This window comes from Uranotaenia lowii, chromosome 3 (assembly GCF_029784155.1).
Source record: "Uranotaenia lowii strain MFRU-FL chromosome 3, ASM2978415v1, whole genome shotgun sequence".
Taxonomy (NCBI): Eukaryota; Metazoa; Arthropoda; class Insecta; order Diptera; family Culicidae; genus Uranotaenia; species Uranotaenia lowii.
Window position 1 is genome coordinate 100,556,659 of NC_073693.1, and position 20,386 is coordinate 100,577,044.

The 20,386-nt window shown below is 37.3% G+C and overlaps 1 protein-coding gene across 6 annotated transcripts in view; it reads left to right on the forward strand.

Annotated features, from left to right (window-relative positions):
- Positions 1 to 20,386, forward strand: part of LOC129758758 (PDZ and LIM domain protein 3) — a 180,198-nt gene that overhangs the window by 157,535 nt on the left and 2,277 nt on the right. For 2 of the 6 annotated variants that reach the window (XM_055756366.1, XM_055756365.1), the window contains exons 5-7: positions 2,166 to 2,222; positions 2,726 to 2,862; positions 13,493 to 13,537. In XM_055756366.1, coding sequence (XP_055612341.1) covers positions 2,166 to 2,222; positions 2,726 to 2,862; positions 13,493 to 13,537 — 239 coding nt within the window. Of the gene's footprint in view, positions 1 to 2,165; positions 2,223 to 2,725; positions 2,863 to 13,492; positions 13,538 to 14,077; positions 14,647 to 14,676; positions 14,791 to 20,386 lie in introns of those variants that run through there. The other 4 variants (XM_055756369.1, XM_055756368.1, XM_055756367.1 and 1 more) reach the window with 3 other exon arrangements.

A 20,386-nucleotide genomic window follows, 5' to 3' on the forward strand; every position in this document is an offset into this window, starting at 1 on the left:
GATGAGGAAGCCTTCAGAGAATCGACACCTGGGTGAGAGGATCCACAGGCCTTTGTTTGAACATACGCCTATATCAGATAGTCCAGAGGGTCTGGAATACTAGGAAGCCTTCAAAGTTAATTTATAAAACAAATATGTTCAAATCGAAATGACTTAAGTTTTTACTCATGACAGAGTATGCTTTACGCACTACACTGTCTCTATTCTCATTTCATTCCAATTTAAAAGAAACCCTTACGCTTTGAAAATTTTAAAACCTAATTCTGATTTTTTCAAATTTTTCATTACGTTAAAAAAAGGTCCATAAAAGGAAATATGTTTTGTAATGCATAGAATTACAGGTCCATAAAAACCTCATTGGGAAAAACTTAAACTTGACTTCGACTTTGGCAAAATCCGCAAAGCTATAGACATTGAGATTGTCAGAGAAGTTGAAGGAAATGAAAAAAATAATGTTTTTGGAAAATGTTGCTCTGCCCCAAATCCGAATTCCGACTCTTGCAGCATAGTCGGTGATGTGTTAGCCTAGAAAGCCGGAGATCGCGGGTTCAAATCCAGTACAGTACAGTCAGACAATCTTACCTTCCTGGTAGACTCATTTCAGACAATTTTCTTTAATGAAAAGATCTCGGAACAATTTTTCAACACAAGGGCTTGTGGTATAGCTCAGTTGGAAAGACAGCCCAAGATTAAACATTTGTGCTTTTTTTCAGGCTTTTATAAAATTGGAAGCGACGAAAAAAAATTTTGCCTCTAAGGAAATGCAGATGCTCTTTCTCCAAGTGCTGCTATTCAAATCTCGGGGTGAATGAACTTTGAAGGAAAACAAAAATAGCTGATAGAACATTTATTTTTTTTTTCAACGTTCCGCAGCTAAAAGATCGGTTGAGTAAGCATTTATAACTTTAAAGTAAGTTGGGAATAAAAGCCACTTTGGAGCGATTCCGATAATTTTTATTCTTTGAAACTAAATTTGTAATGAATTTTAAATTACTCTTCCAACTTTACTGAAGGTTTGACCAGATTCAGATGTTATCTTCAAATCCCCTCCAAAGTTATGTAAATAAATGTTCCAAAGAGCGGGATCTTTAAAGCACTTAACTTTTTCTATAGTTTTCTACTTTGATATTACATTAAGGTTTGATACCCCGATCAGAAGAGCATCTCAAAATTACTACTCAAACCAATCTCAATAAGTTATTATTATATTATTATCTTATTCATTTTGAAGCTCTTATTCTAATGCATCAGGTATGGTTCTGAGGTGGCGTGCGCGTCCCTCAACCGGCAGGTCGAGGTTCTCGAACCTCCTGGCTGGCTGGCTGTATCCAAACTTTTTAAGAGTTGAGCAAGGCAACATTGGGTATAAATAAACCAATTGGTTTAAAATGCAAAAAAAAAATAAAAAGAAAGAGAGAGTGTAAGGTAGGAGACTATACAACCTTACATACTAGTACTTGAGTCCAAAACAAACATTGCATGCAACCTTGTATGCAATACTGTTTTTTTTTATTAGTTGTCAATATTCTATCGGAAGGAGTTATAATCTTGATATAATGTTAAAAGTAGTTTATCACCTTTTAGTTATGATTTGAAATATTTTAACATCCCACAAGTACTAAATTATATTTCATTTTAATCTAAAAAAATTTAATGTCGAAATACCTCACCTTGATTTAATATTGTTTTTCTCTTCTGATCAGGACCTGAAAACTTTCCTCCTTTTGCAATCCTAGAGTAGGGAATAATGTTGCCTTATTATGCACAAAATGCTCTATTATGAATTATTAGAATCCTGTTGAAATTTATCATATATTCTGGAAAATTTTGGACAACCAGAATGTAATTCTAAAAAATAAAAGGAGTTTTTCTTCCTGAAAAGATAGGCTGATGGTCAACCTAAATCCTAAAATTTTCAAATTTAGTTTTGTTTCCTGAAGGTGTTAACATTGAGCTTTTTCTAAAAAATCAGTAAGTTATACGACAACTCAACTTAACATACGATAAATAAAGACACTTGAGAGATAGAGAATAAAAATGATGATAACATTCCACAGCATGACTAGGACTGACTTAAAGGACTGAATTTACAAGTGCCAATAATACTATGATTCTGACTACCCTAAAAACTACAGCAACTCTTTATAACTCCTCCCTTGCTACAGGTTGCCGAAACTGTCCTTCATCGTGTCATAGGAGAAGAGCCACCGACCGGCCCAAAGGTTTTTGTCCCTTCAGAAAACAAATATTGTGTGGTTCTCCGTTTGAAATCGGATGCTTATTTTGAATTTTGGTCGTTTTTGTCAATGAAAAATGTTTCACAAAAATTTTCTTGTTTATGCCTATCACTAAATGCTTTCTGCTTTTTCCGAAAACACTATGCTATCACAATTGCTTTTCTATACGAACCAAAGTCCTTAACATCGCGACATTTTTGGACTTTCCACCTACCAATGCCATTGCTTACACACGTGATGATTGCTCATCGACCACATTAAATATCTCGGTATCCAATACGGAAATTTTCGAAAGAAAATCATCGCACTGCAACTGTTATTCAAAATTTCCTCCCCTTCTGCATAAGTTGATTGTTATAAAATCTTTCTGTTTTCATTTGTATTCCATTCATGGTGTTCGAATGGACCTGCTTAATGTTTTGAATTCCTGTGCGTTCAGGAAAACGATTTCTCCACTTTACTGACCTAATTCTGCCTTTTTCACCCAGATTGTCCACAAGCAATTCAACTCCCCGATCGGACTGTACTCGGATTCGAACATTGAGAACACCATCCGACAGGCCACCCCGCTGAGCCACCAGCCGCAGCAACAGCCACAGCAGCAGTTCCAGACCCAGGCCGTGCCGTAAGTTGATCGTTCCCCCTCCCTAGCTAGATACCGACCTCTCTTCCGGTTAAACTGTAAACACGTTCGTTTTTCTCAGGGGATACACTTCAATATTGCCTTTTGATTGTAACTAGCGAATATAGAAAAAGTTTTAAGATAAATGGATGAATTGATTCAAAATATACTAAAACAGATAAATTGAATTGTAAAAACCAAAATCATCCATACCAAATGAATGACTCGAATCACACCTACATATGTTTAAACAATTGTCAAATCATAAAACAATCACGATTAAATGTTCAATATGCGATACAATTAATAATTGTGGATTTGTAAAAAAGTTCGTGTTTTGATTACCTTATGGAATAAGGATCTTAAACTGTACTGACTTGAACGTTTTTATAGAAGACTTTGAACTAATTTTGAAGTTTTGCAAATTTCAGTAGGAAAAATCCACCATTTTTCGAACTTCGATGGTCTATTTTATATAAAAATTACTCGAAAATCCAACTTTTTTCGTACCGATCTTGAAGGGCAAAAATCAATCTAGAATAACTTTTAAAAGTGAAAAATTTTCAGCTAATTCTTTAAATTATCAACGAAAAGAGAAAACTTTTGCTAGTAAATTACAAGATTTTTCGTGATTGTGACGACACAGGCTGTACCAATACTAAAGCAGGGCTGCCTTGGCACTACACTTCCTTGGATGCAGCTAAAATGTCACCTAACTTTTGACAGATCTTACAGGTTTTTCTTAAGGAGTGAAAGAATAACTCCATCCAGGGAAAATCCGGGGAAGAATGACAGCTTGCTGTCAAATTCCTTAAACCAGACCTCAAAACAGAAAAACAGCTGTTTTTTCACTCTAAACATCATGTTGGTTTTTCTTTTTGTTCGAAAACTTCCACAAACTCTCAATAGAATTAATTTCGGAGCTAGGTATGGCTAGCTGAACTCATCAAAATGGGCCCGGACAAGTTGGCCGATTGCCTAAACCGGTTGATAGTCCGGATCTGGGACATAGAACAGCTACCGGAGGAGTGGAAGGAGGGGGTAATATGCCCCGTCTACAAGAAGGGCGACAAATTGGACTGTGAGAACTACCGAGCGATCACTGTCCTCAATGCCGCCTACAAAGTGTTGTCCCGAATCCTACTCCGCCGCCTAACGCCACAAGCAAACAGATTCGTGGGAAGTCATCAGGCCGGCTTCATGGAGGGACGGTCTACGACTGACCATATATTCACATTACGGCAAATCCTCCAAAAATGCCGGGAACACCAAGTCCCTACGCACCATCTATTCATCGACTTCAAATCCGCATACGACACGATCGACCGTAACGAGCTATGGAAAATCATGGACGAGAACGGCTTTTCCGGGAAGCTGATTAAACTGATCAAGGCGACGATGCATGGAACGCAGTGCTGTGTGCGGATTTCGGGTGAATTGTCGAGTTCATTCGAATCGCCGATATGGCATTTTGCATCGAGCGCTCGATGAGTATTTTCGCGTGTGTTTGAATAAAAAAGTGCGAAGTTAATGAGGTTGAGCAGAATTTGTTTGATAAAAAGAATTTTGAAAATGGTTTGCAGCTTGTATAATGTAAGGTGGTCTAACCGGTTTTACCGAAACCGGTAAAACCGGTAAAACCGTCCATTTTCCAATACCGGAAATACCGACTTTTGGGGCGGTAAAAAACCGGTAGTTCCGGTAAATTATTCAACATTCTTAGGCACTGCAAAAAAATTGACACAGCTGAATGTTTTTTTTTTACCAAATATGTATGAATACAAATACTCATTTTTTATCATCAATCAGTTTCATACTCTAAGCAAAGTTGCCGAAAAAAAAATCTGCGTTTTTGAGATAAAATATTCTGAATTTCTGTGATTTTACCCAAAAATTCTGTGATGGTTTTCTGCGATGCTTTATCCTTTATTTTCATAGAAAATTCATGATAAATTTTATCATTTTTACATTTAAGTTTGGCAAAATCAATTAAAATTACATATCTCATCATACTTTTTTAATTTAAGTAAAAAAATTTAAATTTAGTATTGGCTCAAAAATCATAATTTTGGAATTCGATTCCAAATTCAAAAATTCTGTGAAATCTGTGAATTTTTCAAAATTCTGTGATGAAAATTTTCTAAAAATTCTGTGAAATTACAGATTTTTCTGTGATTTCGGCAACCTTGACTCTAAGTTCAATAAACCTAACTACAAGGTTTATGTGACATTTGATTATTGCTAAAACTTGCCGATGTAAGTAACTTTTTAATAAAAGCTACAGAAAGGTTGCTAGAAATTTTTTCAGCACGTATCCGGGCCGGACAAAACGGGCTATTTTTATCTGAAAATTTGACAAAATCCGAGCATTTGATTTCAAAATGGCAGACCAAGATCCTGGCAAAATCCGGGAAAATTTGGTAAAAACCTAGAAATTACTCATAAAAAATCAAGAAATAAATTGAAAAAAAAAATTTATGCATCAAAATTTATCATCAGATTTTAAATCGTATTAAAGGCTTTCAAAAAACCTTTCATGATTATTTTTATGAAATTTTCTCAGAAAATTTCGTTTTGGACGCATAAATAAACAAATTTATAACACATTTTTTTTAGTTTGATTTAAGAATTAAAATGAGAATAAATGAGGGCAAAATCCGGGCATTTCCAATGATATCCGAGGTAACCGAGCCGAACCAGACTTTTTCCAAATTTTTGTTAAATATCCGGATAAAACCGGGCAATCTGGTAACCTTAAGCTAGAGTGGCGTTTAAAACAGCATTGACAAGCTTCCATCTCTCTCTCAGATGACATTTTTTTATGAAACTTTACACATTTCTGGTCAGCTATCGAACTAACGCTCCACAACATTTAAAGACTGTACAAGTGAACAATGACTGGAAAAAAGATACAGCTACACGAAATTTAAGATTGCTTCACAATAATCACTGTATTTTTGATTAAAAACTGGAATTTGGTTAAAAGATGCAAAAATAGTTTATCTATTAACAGGCCAAGTTTATCAAAATTCTTCTTAACGGTGCTGGGCTTTCACAAGTTAAAAATTTCAAACCAAAAATGTTGAAACAGAAACTTTCTATTTTGTTTTAAAACATAAAATGTTTCAATAGAGTCAAAAAACTATATTTATTGCTGAATTTTGACTGGTTTTTCAATAGATTTTTATTTCCATATTTTCATCTTAATTTTGTTCTACAGAGTTTAGGAAAAAAAAATCGTCGAAAATGATATAAAACTTTTATAATTTCTGCAACCTCAATGCTAAATAAGAAAAAGAAGATGATAAATATTAGGATTATCATGAGGGTTATGATAGATTTATGAGAAAGGGATAATTTATAGGCACAATATCTTCTTTTTCTATTGAAAATGATGCAAAATCTATTGCGTTGTAAATTCTGAGCATTTTATGCCATTACAACTGCAATAAGACGGAACCTTTTCATGAATTCGATATACTTTGAAAAATACCGGTTTTACCGGTTTTATCGGTTTTATAAATTACAAATACCGAAATACCGGATTTGAAAAAAACCGGTAAATCCGACCACCCTAGTATAATGCAAAATAAGTTATATATTTGAAAGAAAGATAAGCGACTCGCGCGTGTGATGATTCGCAGTCTTGGAAGACAGAAATTTTCAAAACATTTGTCCGAATTTTATCAGTAATGGGCTATATTCATAAGCGCTAGCTAAAATTAAATTTAGTAAAATGACAAATGAGTGCGACAGATGCAATCTGGTTGAACTTTTTACTTTATTCGAGCTCAATCGCAGAAAAAATTGACAAGGAGTGTTAATGTTTTGAAAAAATAAGTTATTAAAATAAAATTCTAAACTTATTTCGTGGTGGTGATAAGATCATTCTGTTTGATTGATAAGACAAAGGTATCGTGCGTGATGAAACGTATCAGTGAAAACGCTGCCTACTTTGATTATTCAACTCACGCGGGCTGCACCTGCACGATTTGTGATCGTATATTTAGTTATGGGAACGTGTCCCGCTACAATAATTCAAAGCAGCATGGATTGCTGAGTGCGTAAATTTGATTATTTTATCCGTTTTTTCCATTAGTGGTCCGTTTTTATTTCCATTCCATTTTCCATTTGACATTTTGTTTGTCTGGGATCACTTCATCACCATAACTCCTGAAGACAGATTCTTAATTATGGATATTGAATACGGTCGGTCACAGCTTCAGATAAGCTTCAAGTTTCTCTAGGTAAGATTGGTAAGAAGGTGAGATTATTGTTTTTACAATATAACTAATTTATTGATTGAGCGCCGATGTGGTCTAGTGGATAGGCTGGCGCGAGTCTGGTATTGGTACGCCAGGCGTACTGGGTTCGATTCCCGGTATCGGCAAGAAAAACTTTTGGGTTCGAATCCCATAAGCGGGCCGACAGGTAAGATGTGTTTCATTATATAACTGACTATATAATTGGAATGTTCAATCAGTTGCCAGCTGGCCAGGTATATACACGGATGCCGGAATACCTGTAAGTAAACTAGCCCTCCTGATTGATTCGTTCTTCCAAAATATACCTACATCAACACACGCAATACATTCACCACATAACAGTTCATACGAAGCCATGGGGTCCGGGTATGGTGGCGCGCTGCATTGGAGATTTGTCGAACCTAATAATCTAAGGCAGGGGTGAGCAACCTTTTGAACCAACGGGCCAATTTTAATTTGAAGTTTTGCCGGCGGGCCGCACATATTTTTTTGTGATAACTATCAGAGCTTCACAACATAACATTCAAAAACGCATAAATAACTACAAATTTTTGCAAAAAAAAAAACAAATCTGAAAAAGGAAAGATGAAACGATTTCACGTGCTCAAAAACAGTAATTCACCACGGCTTTTTAAATACCCGATATTGAAAAGGTACCTCGCTTAATCTTTGCCATTTTTAAATTCTCTCAATTTTTTAATAGTACTTCTTGGCGAACATTCGTTCTTACATCACTCTTGTTTAAACAGATGACACTATTCGTCATCACTTCCATTTAAAAATTTTCTGGAGCCTACCACAGTGATAACTAAGAGTGTGATAAAAATATTTTTAAAGAAATCATTGTCTTCTTAGCGTTGTACTTTTGATCGCTATTTGACTTTCTTTTATTTTTTTTCCACAATGAATACTTGTCCTCAAAGCCTAGAATTTTTTTTCTACAAACGTTAAAAAACCCGTTTTTTAAATTGAGTTATGTATTGGATCATTGCATTCAGATGTTGAGCAAGGTTGAAAAATTCAATTTCACATATTTTAAGGCAACTATTTTCAAAACTACATACTTGATTTTAGAATTTTTATTCACATTTTTTATCATTTTTAATCTTATTTAGATATCATTGCGATAGGATTTCTAGAGCAATATTTTGACACTGGTAATGTGGATTGCGAACAATAAGAGAAATAACTCAATTTTTCGATGTTTGTGATAAATTTTCTTGAAAATTTCTGAAATAAGCATCACAGATAATCGTCAAAGATATTTTGAGTAGCATCAGAGAATTTCAGATATCTATTGTAATTCAAGAACTAATAATTTTTGTGGGTAACTTTGATGCCGGCTGATTCATGATGATAAACAATCTAAAATCGTTTACCCATACTTTATTATTTATCTTTCGTAATTTTCGTCAATATTCAGAAATAAAAAGTATATCTCAAGTTTTTGGTTTAACTTTTTTTGGCAGTATTTGAATGCTAACAGAACAAACCTTTTTGTCGAATTGGATAGAATAATTTTTAAAAAAATTATCTGCTGAGCACATTTTTTATCATTCATCTTTATTTTTGCTTGAAATGGAAATAATGACTTCACTAAACGGGCTACGAAACTCCTTTGATCATGTGTAGGTTCCGATTTATGGCTGTTCTTTCGACTCACTAAAATGGATTTTGCTCTCAAAGTGGTAGGAGTTAAGTAATAAGGAAAAAGTATGCTGGATAAAAAAACTATTCAGCATTTAAGCCTAAAACATAACATAAAAACGCCTAAAATGCCAAAAGTTTTCCTAACTATCCATTGTAGAAAAAAGTTAAGGCATATAAATTTGAAAAAAGCTTCGCGGGCCGCACAAAAGGGTCTCGCGGGCCGCGTGTTGCTCACCCCTGATCTAAGGAATGTATGTGAACCCATACTTTGGCAGAAACTGCGGTGAATCCGTGCAACCATGGTGGATTACCAACATACATACAATTGTCGAGTTCAATCGAATCGCGCAGGGGGCTTCGACAAGGTGATGGTCTATCCTGCATGATGTTTAACGTGGCGCTAGAAGGTGTTATTCGACGAGCGGTGGGCGAAATGCGGGGCACGATTTTCAACAGATCCAGTCAACTTATCTGCTTTGCCGATGACATTGATATAGTCGGCAGATCATCTGCGGCGGTGGAGGAGATCTACCGCAAACTGAAACGCGAAGCAGGAAGGATTGGGTTGATGATTAATACGTCCAAGACGAAGTATATGCTGGCCTGCGGATCCGAGACCGACCGAACCCGCTTGTCCAGTAATAACATGGTCACGATCGACGGCGACGAGCTGGAGATAGTCGAAGACTTTGTCTATCTCGGCTCACTGGTGACCGCAGACAATGACACCAGCCGTGAGACGCGGAGGCGAATTATCAGCGGAAGTCGTGCCTACTATGGACTCCACAAGCAACTGCGGTCGAGAAGACTTAGCCCTCGCACGAAGTGTAACCTGTATACGACGCTCATTAGACCGGTTGTTCTTTACGGGCACGAGACATGGATATTGCTAGAGGAGGACCTGCGTACACTCGGAGTATTTGAGCGACGAGTGTTAAGAACCATCTTTGGCGGCGTACAGGAGAACGGAGTGTGGAGGCGAAGGATGAACCACGAGCTCGCGCGACTCTACGGCGAACCTAGTATCCAGAAGGTGGTGAAGGCTGGCCGGATACGCTGGGCGGGACATGTTGCGAGAATGCCAGACGACTATCCTGCAAAACAGGTGTTCGCTACGAATCCGGTAGGAACAAGACGAGCGGGGGCGCAACGAGCGAGATGGTTAGACCAAGTGGAGCGTGATCTGGCGAACGTGGGATGCCCTAGAAATTGGAGAACGGTTGCCATGGACCGAGTGAATTTTAGGAATTATGTTCGTCAAGTTATGTCGTGAGACGGAATACTATGTAAATAAATAAAAAAGGTATGGCCACACGATCGGTTTGGACTATGAAGATCAAAAGAATGCTGCTGTTTTCTTTTCATCCTTTTTCGAGTGATTACTTTTATTTTATTCCAAAGAATGTGTTTGTCTTCCTGTACTGTTTTTAACATGGATTCATCCAGGTTCTCGCACAAAATGTCGATTTTATCTTGAGCAATCATATTACTGTTGATTCGCATTGAATATGACAGTATCAGATGTACAAGATCGAGCTGATTGAAAAGAAAAAGTAGCTCTTAGGGAGGTGGAAGAGCGTCTTCAGGCATATGATACGTATAAGGCAGTAGAACGGAAATGCATGCTGAAGATGGTGATGAGGTGATGAGGCGTAGTAAATTTTTTTATGCGAATCAACAGTATTGTAATTGCTGATGATAAAATCGACATTTTGAACGAGAACCTGGATGAATCCATGCTAAAAACGGGACAGGAGAGCAAATACATTGTTTAGAAAAAATAAAAGTAATGACCCGAAAAAAGAAGTGAAGAAAACAGCAGCATTTTTTTGATCTTCAAAGTCCAATCCAATCGTGTGGCCATACCTAGCTCCAAAATTAATTCTATTAAGAAGTTGTAGACGTATTTGAACAAGAAGGAAAATTAAAATGATGTTTACAGTAAAAAAAACTGTTTTACTGTTTTGGGGCCTGGTTGGACCCCCTATCCCCGAAATATCACCAAAACCTTACAAAAAAGTATGCAAAACGAGGTAAATACAGATCATTTTCACTCATTGTTATTTGTTTTAATCTTTTTTTATCAAATAAAGCAAAGAGTGGATTTTTTTCATGTCATACCCAAAAAGTATGCAATTGAGTAAACTGATTGATACTGAGTGAAGAAAAAAATTGAAAAAAAATTAACTGTAAAATTCTCTTGAAATTACCAGCTTTCCAATGAACTCATGGAAATTTGAAAACACTTTGAGAAACTGAAAATATCGGCATTTTAAGATTAAAACGAATGGTGAATTTTTACTTGTGCCGTTCACTTTAAGAATAACCTTAAAATAATTTTGTTATCAGTGAATAACAATGTCAACTTTTCAGTTTTTGACTGCATTTTCTAGACATTGTTACCTTAAGTCAGGGTTTTTTTAATATCATTGCAAAAATGACAAAAACTGTTATTAAATAGAAATACTAAATAACAAAATATTTGAATGAAAAAGGTAAGAAAATTATTAGAAAGTGGTTAATAAAAGCATATTTACTTGACTGAGTCGATTTTGGGTCATTTTATTTATAACTTTAGGTTCAGGAAGCTTCGTTTTTGTTCAATACTTATCCATGATTTTAGCAGAATTTTTTAGTTGGCGTAGCTTGCCAGATTGCAAGAACTTGCCAGGATATTTTGGGCCCGGTTTCCCGGATTTTGTTAGAAACAGCCTGGACTTAGTGCGGATTTGTGTAAGTCCAAACTTGGACCGACACGTCCAAGACGTCTTTTCAAAAAATCTTTATTTTTGCGTCCAAAATGAAATTTAAAGGGAAACTTTTATCAGAAAAATTATAAACAGATTTCTGGAATCCAAATCTGCTGGACTTTCCGATGAAATTATTTTTCAAATGTATTCAAGTGTTCTCTGTTGAGTAATTTGTGGGTTCTGACCAAATTTGCCCGGATATTGCCCGGATTTTTTGATTAAAATTTTTTAACCGTGCTTGCTTGTTTTATGAATATTTATAGCTGTTTAGCAACGCCGGATTAATGGGGAGGGGGCAATTGTTCCTTAGAGTTATAGAAATCAAGGAAAAAACTAGAAAATTATAATTAGAACACCAAGGGGGGGCCTCTCTAAAACAATATCTCGAATAGTTCACTGTAATATAAGTTAAACACCCCCCCCCCCCCCCTAGAATAAAAATTTTAGAATTTACTCTCATTTAAGTGGGCTAATCAAATCGGGACATTTTTTTTTAAACTAAATCTGGACATATGATTTCGAATTTTTCAACACAAAAATCAAGCAGAATCCTGTGATTATTCGAATAAAATTTCTGAAAAAAACACCACGAGTTTTCATTTTTCATTGAACACGTCAGTAACTTTAGTATCGTTTTTCAAACTCCCGAGAAAAATAATTTAGATAAAGCTTGGGTACCGAAACCTAGTTAAAAAAAACTGAGCACAATTTGAGTTTTCTGTTTCTGTTCAATGTGAACAATCCCAGCCAAACACGGACTTTTTAACAATATTCTCCTAATAATTGAATAAGGTATATACTATGGGAGGTTCCAGCTTATCAAACATTAGGTTTTGATTTTGAAATATTTTCTACACATAAAAATAAAAAAATTATGGATTCTGCGGTTGTTGAATTGACTTTTTCTTAGCTTTGTCAAAATTTGGATAAAAACAGTAAGTATGAGGTTTGCCAGAAAAAATATGTTAATTTAAAAAAAAAATTCTCATTTTTATCAAGTACAAACGTCTTGTGAAATTACAAGATAACTTAAAAACTTACATTATATGTGATCAACTTTACAAAATGCAATTTTTAGAAAGCATCCAGTTTACGTAAATTAAATTAAATACTTTTTTAATAAACACTTCCGATTTTTAACCGGACAATATCCGGGTCTAAATCAGGTTTCATTGAAATAAAAAAAATCAAAGAAAGTGAAAAATCATTGAAAATCATTCGAAATTATGAGTTTTTTAAAACTTAGCTGGAAATAAATTAAAATAAACGGGCTATTTAGAATGCTTACTTTAAAAGCATAAATATGAGTATAAATAATGCAAAATTAAAGTATGTACCCTCTTTCTGATAATCAATTTTGAGAAAAACAACATGAATGAAAAAACAGCTGTAGCTGCTAAAATTTGACCAATCGGCAATAGTGAGTTTCTCTATTGAATTTCGATTCCAAATCCGGTATCAAATATGAAATTCGAATTGAAACTTTTTCAGCTGAAAGAACCAAAGTCTTATACTATTTTAAAAATATCCTTTGCTGGAGTAAATATCCTGAATTCAGCATATCATTTTCCATTTGACCGTTCATCCTAAACTTATATTCATCTTCAAAACATTCTCTTAGTTGATTTGCGAATTCCTATGAGTGATTCTTTAAATATAAATATTTCTATTTTTCTAATCAAGTCCACTTCTAGATTTTGAAACAGAGATTACTCCACATATTACTCCTAGTTATGTCTTAATTTTCAAGACGGTCTTCCGTTGCTTTTGTGTTCGTTGTGACAACTGTGAAAAACTATGTATTCCCAAAGTCAAGTTTAACATTATATACACGATATTCCAATTTGAATTACTCATCGGAGTGACACACTCAAAAAGGCAATATTGAAAGGTTATCCCATCCATTCAACTTTATCTGAACCCACAAACTGATCGAAAATTTATAAATTTTTGTATACACACAATCAGATCAAACGGATTCACAAGCCGCCATCGGCCCACCAAAATCGAAGGGTAAAGTCATATCAAATCAACTTTTTCAGTTCACAAAACCGAACCAAGTATCGTAGACGCCCTTTTTTAAGCGATTTAATCGAGAGTTAATCCTAAGTTGATGTTGATGTGGCGCTGGCACTTGTTGTTGTAACGACAAAAAAAGCTTCATTTTTTCTCTCTCTAATTTCTAATCAATAATTGAAAATCCTCTAACATCCGCAGCTGCACAAACGCTACTTGATGTCCATGTACATATCAGTATTTTTTTTTAGTTTAGATTTGAGATGGCCACTATCAGAGCACTCGAAAGTACACCGAAACAAGACACAAATGTACACCCACTCAAACAATTTCGCACAACTGTGAAGAAACAAGCTTTCAATGTTGTTAAACTATAAACCAAAAATTAAAATCAATTGCAAAAATTTATAAACTTAACCCACACCCTGTACAAAAATTGACGGTAAAAGTGAAAAGGAAAAAATCTTATTTCAAACGCCAAACAAATATCTCAACCATTCCACCGCAATCAGATCACGGCTGCACTGTTAATTTTAGAATTTTCATTGATCTCTCTTTCCTGCAACAAAAACAAAAAATTCTGGAGCAACAACGACGTCTCGATCAGGAAGCTCAGCTCAAGCATAAATATCCCTTCCAATCGGCGTACGCTCCATCGCCATCGCCATCTGCATCCGCATCTGCGCTTCACCATCATCCATCCTCATCAGCGACGCAGCAGTGGCCCCAGCAAGCCGGCGGCGGCGGCAGGCAGCGAACTCAGAGCCCACCACCGATTCCGCCACTTCCGGGCGACTACCAGCCATCATCGTCTCAGCACTACTACTAATCCATTACTACTGAATAGCATATTTTTTTAGAGACAGCTATCTTTCGAAACGGCTCATAACATACTTAGACATTTTTTCCCATCTAAACACGATACAGAAACATATTTGCGAAACACGTTACAATTGCGTCTAATATCTGTGGAGCTCGGTTTGTGAAAAGATTTTGTCGGAGTATTTTATTAGAAAAAAAGGAAAAAAGGCGAGCTCCAACAGATAGATCTAAACAGAACAGAGTGCTAAAGCTTATTCTAACGAAACAAAAACTGTGTTGTCTCTTTTTCCCACTAATGCACTAAACGACTGCAGTCTCGAACCGGAAATGAACCCCACGGACATTTATTACACCGCTTATTGTGTAGTGGAAAATTAAGCCGAAGCCGAACCTAACCTAAACCTGCTACTTAACGGCGCATAAAACCTTGAAAGAAAGAATTTTCCAAAACGCAACATATCAGCCGAGGGATTCTAAACTGGCTAATATACTAAGAGGAATAACAACTAGCTAAATATGTCGAATTTTACTTCAATGAAATATTACCCCAAATCAACAATCCAAGATTACCAAGGACTGAATCTACAAACCAACCATTTTACAAGTGTGTGCGATATGTGTGCGGTTATTGTTCTAAATGGATTTCCAATTTTTTTAAACGTTCGTTGGTTATGTGGTGTCATTTTATTTTTAACTGTTTAATATTATCAAACCTTTTACATGGTGTTCAAATAAAACTTGAAGATGTTTATTGGTGAAATTTAATAAAGGATAAGGTCATCGAATGAAACCAGAAAAAGAAACTATACTATAAACGATGGATTGATTTAATATCAGACATTTCCTTCCTGGAAACTCCTAGATAACTTTAGGTAAATTATAGATTACTAGAGTTACGTTTACTCTCATGTTTACTCGTGTTTCGCTGTTATCCGTCGTCATCGATTGCTTCGATTCCTCCACAAAACACAAATTTGAAATCCTAGAATTGCATCCGGTTAGTTTTTCAAATTGGGATTAAATCGTCCTTTAAATTTGAACCAACCGAACCCAATCCTAGCGGTGTCGAGAAAGGTCGGAAGAGAAACCTGAAAACGGTCGACAGAATGAAGACGACCATCGGCCGTCGACAACTTCGACATGCCTTCTTCCTGCCGACCTTCAACGGTTTCTGCTCAAAGAACTTCTACGACACCAAAATGCGACGACCTTTCATAGCTTGCTTGTCACGATTTTCAACTGGTTCCTGCCCGAAGACACTGGCACTAGCTCTCATCCTCTTGGTCCGACGAACCTTCATCCAAATTTAATACCTTTGAAGACTCAGTACCGATGACCTTTCATGGTTTCCGGTCCGAGGACCGAGCATGGAACCAGTACATGACGTTTCAATGGTTTCAAACAAACTTGACAGCCTTTTACGGGTAAGGTCAGATAACTTTCCGATGGATCCGACTAGACGACCTAAATGGCCCGAAGATTTTCCGTACTTTCTTTCTCGATGATTTTCAAATAGTTGTGACTCGATCTGGTTTGGAAAACCTCCATAGTTTCAGAATTACCAACCTTCTTTCGACTTCCTTTTACGTCTTACTTACTGACTTAATGTTCCCGCGCCGAACCCCGGTGCATAGGGCTATGGTGAAAGACCTTCACTGTTGACGATCCGGAGCCAGTGTCTTCACGCCACGAGTTTCTGGGCCTCTCTGCAAATCTCGTTCTTCGCAGCGTGTGCCCAATCCATCTCCACTTGCGTTCCCGAATCTCGATTTTTAGCGCCCTTTGATGACACCGGCGATGTGGTTCCTCATTTGAGATCCAATTGCCAGGCCACTAAGCGCGGATGATACTCCGCAGGCAGCGATACACAAATACTTGCAGTTTTCGCGTCGTCACCGCTTATGTAAACCAAGTTTCACACCCGTACAACAATACGGATTTGACGTTCGAGTTGAAGATTCGAATTTTCGTTCGTAAAGAGATCTGGCGCCAGATGTTCCGGAGACTCGCAAACGCAAATCGGACCTTTCTGATCCGGGTTTCGATGTCTTTTCTGTTACCACCATCAGATGTAATTTGGCTACCAAGTTACTGGAAGCACTCCACTTTCTTAACTTGTTGCCCAGCTACCATGGCATTGGAAGGATTTACTTTGATTTGTGTTGACTTTCATCGGCTTGGTCTCTCCGACATTTATTTTGAGACCTGCTGCCTTGGAGCTTTCGGTGAGGTCGTCGAGTTTGCTCTGCATGTCTTGTTGTCTTTGGGCGAGCAAAACAATATCGTCCGCCAGGTCAAAGTCGACCAGCTGCTCTATTGTCGAGGGATTCCGCGGCAATCCTCGGTGTGGTCAACAGTCAATTGATCCAGTAAAGATCTCATCCATTACGATGAGAAAGAGTAGCGATGATATCTCTGTAGTACATTTTCATATCAAAACCGTTATTCAGAATGTTTTTGTATGCTGAAAACCGCAACAACTCCCAAGAATGGCGTCAGTTTGCCAGGAAGGCCTAAACCGAAGCCATTTACACTGTTCTCTCTACTGCGTTCGATAAGGTGAACCATGATATTCCTATCGCAAAGCTCGGACGTTTAGGATTCTGTGGATCTCTACTGGATTGGTTCCGGAGTTATCTAACGGGACGGAAGTTATCCGTTCGAACTGGTGAATCCCACACAGTTCGGCACAAAACTTGCTTATGCAGATGACCTGAAACTTTTTCACGCCATAAACAACCAAGACGACATCGACTTTTTACAGCAGCAATTTTCCGATTTGCTCACTGGTGCGACATTAACTGCCTGCCGTTGAACCGCAGCAAATGCCAGGTAGTATTATTTTCCAGTAAGCGACACACTCTACATGTGGAGTACACCCTTGGAAACAAAACCATCACCCGAGTGGACCACATCAACGATCTAGGAGTTATCCTCAATCAACGGCTGGATGAAGACTTAAACTATGTTGTTAACAAAGCTTCTAGAAACCTTGGATTCCTGTTTCGCATGGCCAAAGACTTCAAAGACGTGTACTGCCTTAAATATCTTTATTGCTGCATAGTTCTTTCCATTCTCGAGTACGCATCAGCTGTTTGGTGCCCCTTCTATCACAACGGAGCTGAACAAATCGAGGCTATCCAGCAGCGCTTCCTGCAGTATGCCCTACGTCACTTGAATTGGCACGACCCGTTTCGTCTGCCAAGCTACATAAATCGTTGCCAACTCATGGACTTGGATACGCTTCAAGTTCGTAATGGGGGAATGAGGTCCTCGTCGTAGTAACTCAGAAAACCACCCTGGTTTTCGGACAAGAGCTCCAGAAACTCTACCGGACACTTTGGAACGAACGCTTTGCTACGAGTAAGAAGTTCACGATGGAATATCACGTCAATGTTCCTGCTTGTAGCGTAAAGGTCCTCGGAGTAGTTACAGTAAAGGCGCCCGCACAATAGCACGTCGGAAGTAACGTCGCGTCAGCTGTCAACGCTGTCGTTGAGTACTAAAGCGCTGACGCGACGCACTGGAATTTATTTGCAGCACAATACAGCGTTCACTGACAAGGTTTTCCAGCATTTTTGAGACCAAACTCGGGGTGCCAAACATTACAAAACACAGAAAAATGGCGATAATTATATTTTTGAGTATATTTGTGTCGAACTTTAACAAAAAAGCATTAAAAAGGAATATTCAAACCCTGCTGACGCGCTGGAATTTTGATTTATTTCAAAACAAAAACGTCGACGCTGGAGAACGCTGCTGTTTAGAACAAGTTTTGCGTTTTAGTACAATCCTGTCACTGACGCGACGCACCATTGTGGTGGCTCAAACGGAAAATGGTATCCCCAAAATGAAATGTCAACGCGACGCTGACCCAACGCGACGTTTGACGGGCTATTGTGCGGGCGTCTTAAGGTTTGACCATCGAGTACCTTGTTGATACAGAGACCCTGCGCTTCTTACAGTCTTTGCACCTTCTCGAACCTTGGACAGTATAACACCACATTATTCGAGTGCTTTGTCCGTTTGATCTCAACTCTTGTAGAGTGGCAGGACCACGTGTCCAAACCGGTGTAAAAATACTTCATGAAACATCCATGATTAGTCGGGAACTGCTTCAAGTACAGCTTCTCTCAGAGCCTTCCCACAGCTGCTTCCACATGGACATCTAGACCACCCTGGCTTGTTTCTGTACGGTGGGCCTTCCATTGTCGTGGTAGCAATAGACATCCTCCACTAAAGAGTGTTCGGATCAAAAAATAGTCAAACTAAATTGCGTGTAAATCGATTATTTGTTTATTTAAAAAAAAACCAAAGTATATTTTTTTAAGTTAGAAAAGATGGAAAAAATACTTAGTTAAGATTCCTGTCAATCTAGTCCAATTTAGCGAGCCTTTCGTTGACGCCTGCCATCAGATTTTGTGTCACCTTATTCACTTTCTGTTTGCTTTGAGCAGCTAACAATTTTTCGGGTCTTCCTAACCCTTTCCTTCCCACGAGGTTTTTCACGTTTTAAAAATAGAAATATTGATTTACAGCTAAAGTTCTAGAACAAAAGATGCATAATTTAAGCCTACTTTAATGATCCATTTGATAAATTTGAGTTTTGAGGTGGATCATATGTGCTCCATTGAGAAGATAACAACACATAGGGTGCAAATGCAAAACAGGAAATAATTGCAAAAAAACACGGAATTTCATCACTTCATTGATCACAAACTAAAACGATCCTATTTGATAAAAAACTTCTTTTGTATACGCATCCCTCGATAGTCTATTTATTGAAATATTTGAAATTTTCATTTTTGCCTTGAACAATGGCCGCCATGACACTTTGCGCAAGGAAAACAAAACATGCAGTTTTTCGAGAAAATCACGAACTTTTACAAACATTTCGAGACATGTGGTCATTTGAGCAGATGAAATAACTATCCTGAAGCGAATTTTTTTGTTGACGAAATGATTTTCTTGAGTATCGATAAGAAGCTTCACAAGAAGAAAAGTACGTTTTGTTCCCAGTGTATCACCAGTGATCCACTTTACTTACACAAAAATTTATATGTTTTAGTTGCAATCTAAGTAAACCATCATTTGATTCTGCTTGCATAAGCAACCTTCTGCACGTCAGTAATTTTATTTGAAGGAAATTATAAAAACTTGACAAGTTATTGAACAACAAATGACGACTTGATTTAAATTCGAAAAAAAACGACTTTTTAGCAGCTTTTGACCTTCCAAGCAAAACCTAGCGAACCGATTTTCTTCAAATTTCATGCAATTTTTCTTCACTCATATCTACACATCCGGTGAAAAAATTGTGTTGATCCAAAGCGCCCAGTTCAAATGCGAGCTGTGCGAAGTTGTGGATCACCTGTGCTACCATGGGAAGGAAAGGGTTAAGATTCTGCTTAACTACCGTCCAATATTTTTCGATTTGGCGAAGTTCTGGTGTGTTGGGAGGGTTCTTATCCTTTGGCGCAACCTGAATGTACCGGCACACTACTTTATGGCCTTTTTCCATAGTGGCAGGATGCCAAATCCGGCTAAAACAGCACAGACAAGTCATGTTTCTACAGGAAAAGCAGCAAATACTTTAGAATACACTTTTTCACGTAAATTTCGTGGTTGACGGTCCCGGTTGCAACTAAAATGTCGCTTTCTAAGCCACAGGTACTGATAGTTTGCCAAACGATATATTTCTTGGCTAACTATGATTGTTTAATTTGATTGAAAATGTCTGCCACCTTTCCCCTTCCAGTTGCTGTATAATACTTTTGTCCAGGAAACTGTATAAAGTCTGCCTTGGCGTAGGTTTCATCGTCCCACTAATCAAATTTTGTCAACAATATCGTATAGAATACAGCTTCCGAGATCTTGTTTTTTGTCGTAAGGTTTTGCTTATCGTTGCGATTTGGAGTCACTTATACACCTTCTTATAAGTCGATAGTCCGGATCGTTTTCATGCTTCATGCACGGTTGTTGACCGGAGAGATTGGAGTTGCGTTTGAAAGCGCTTGTCACAAT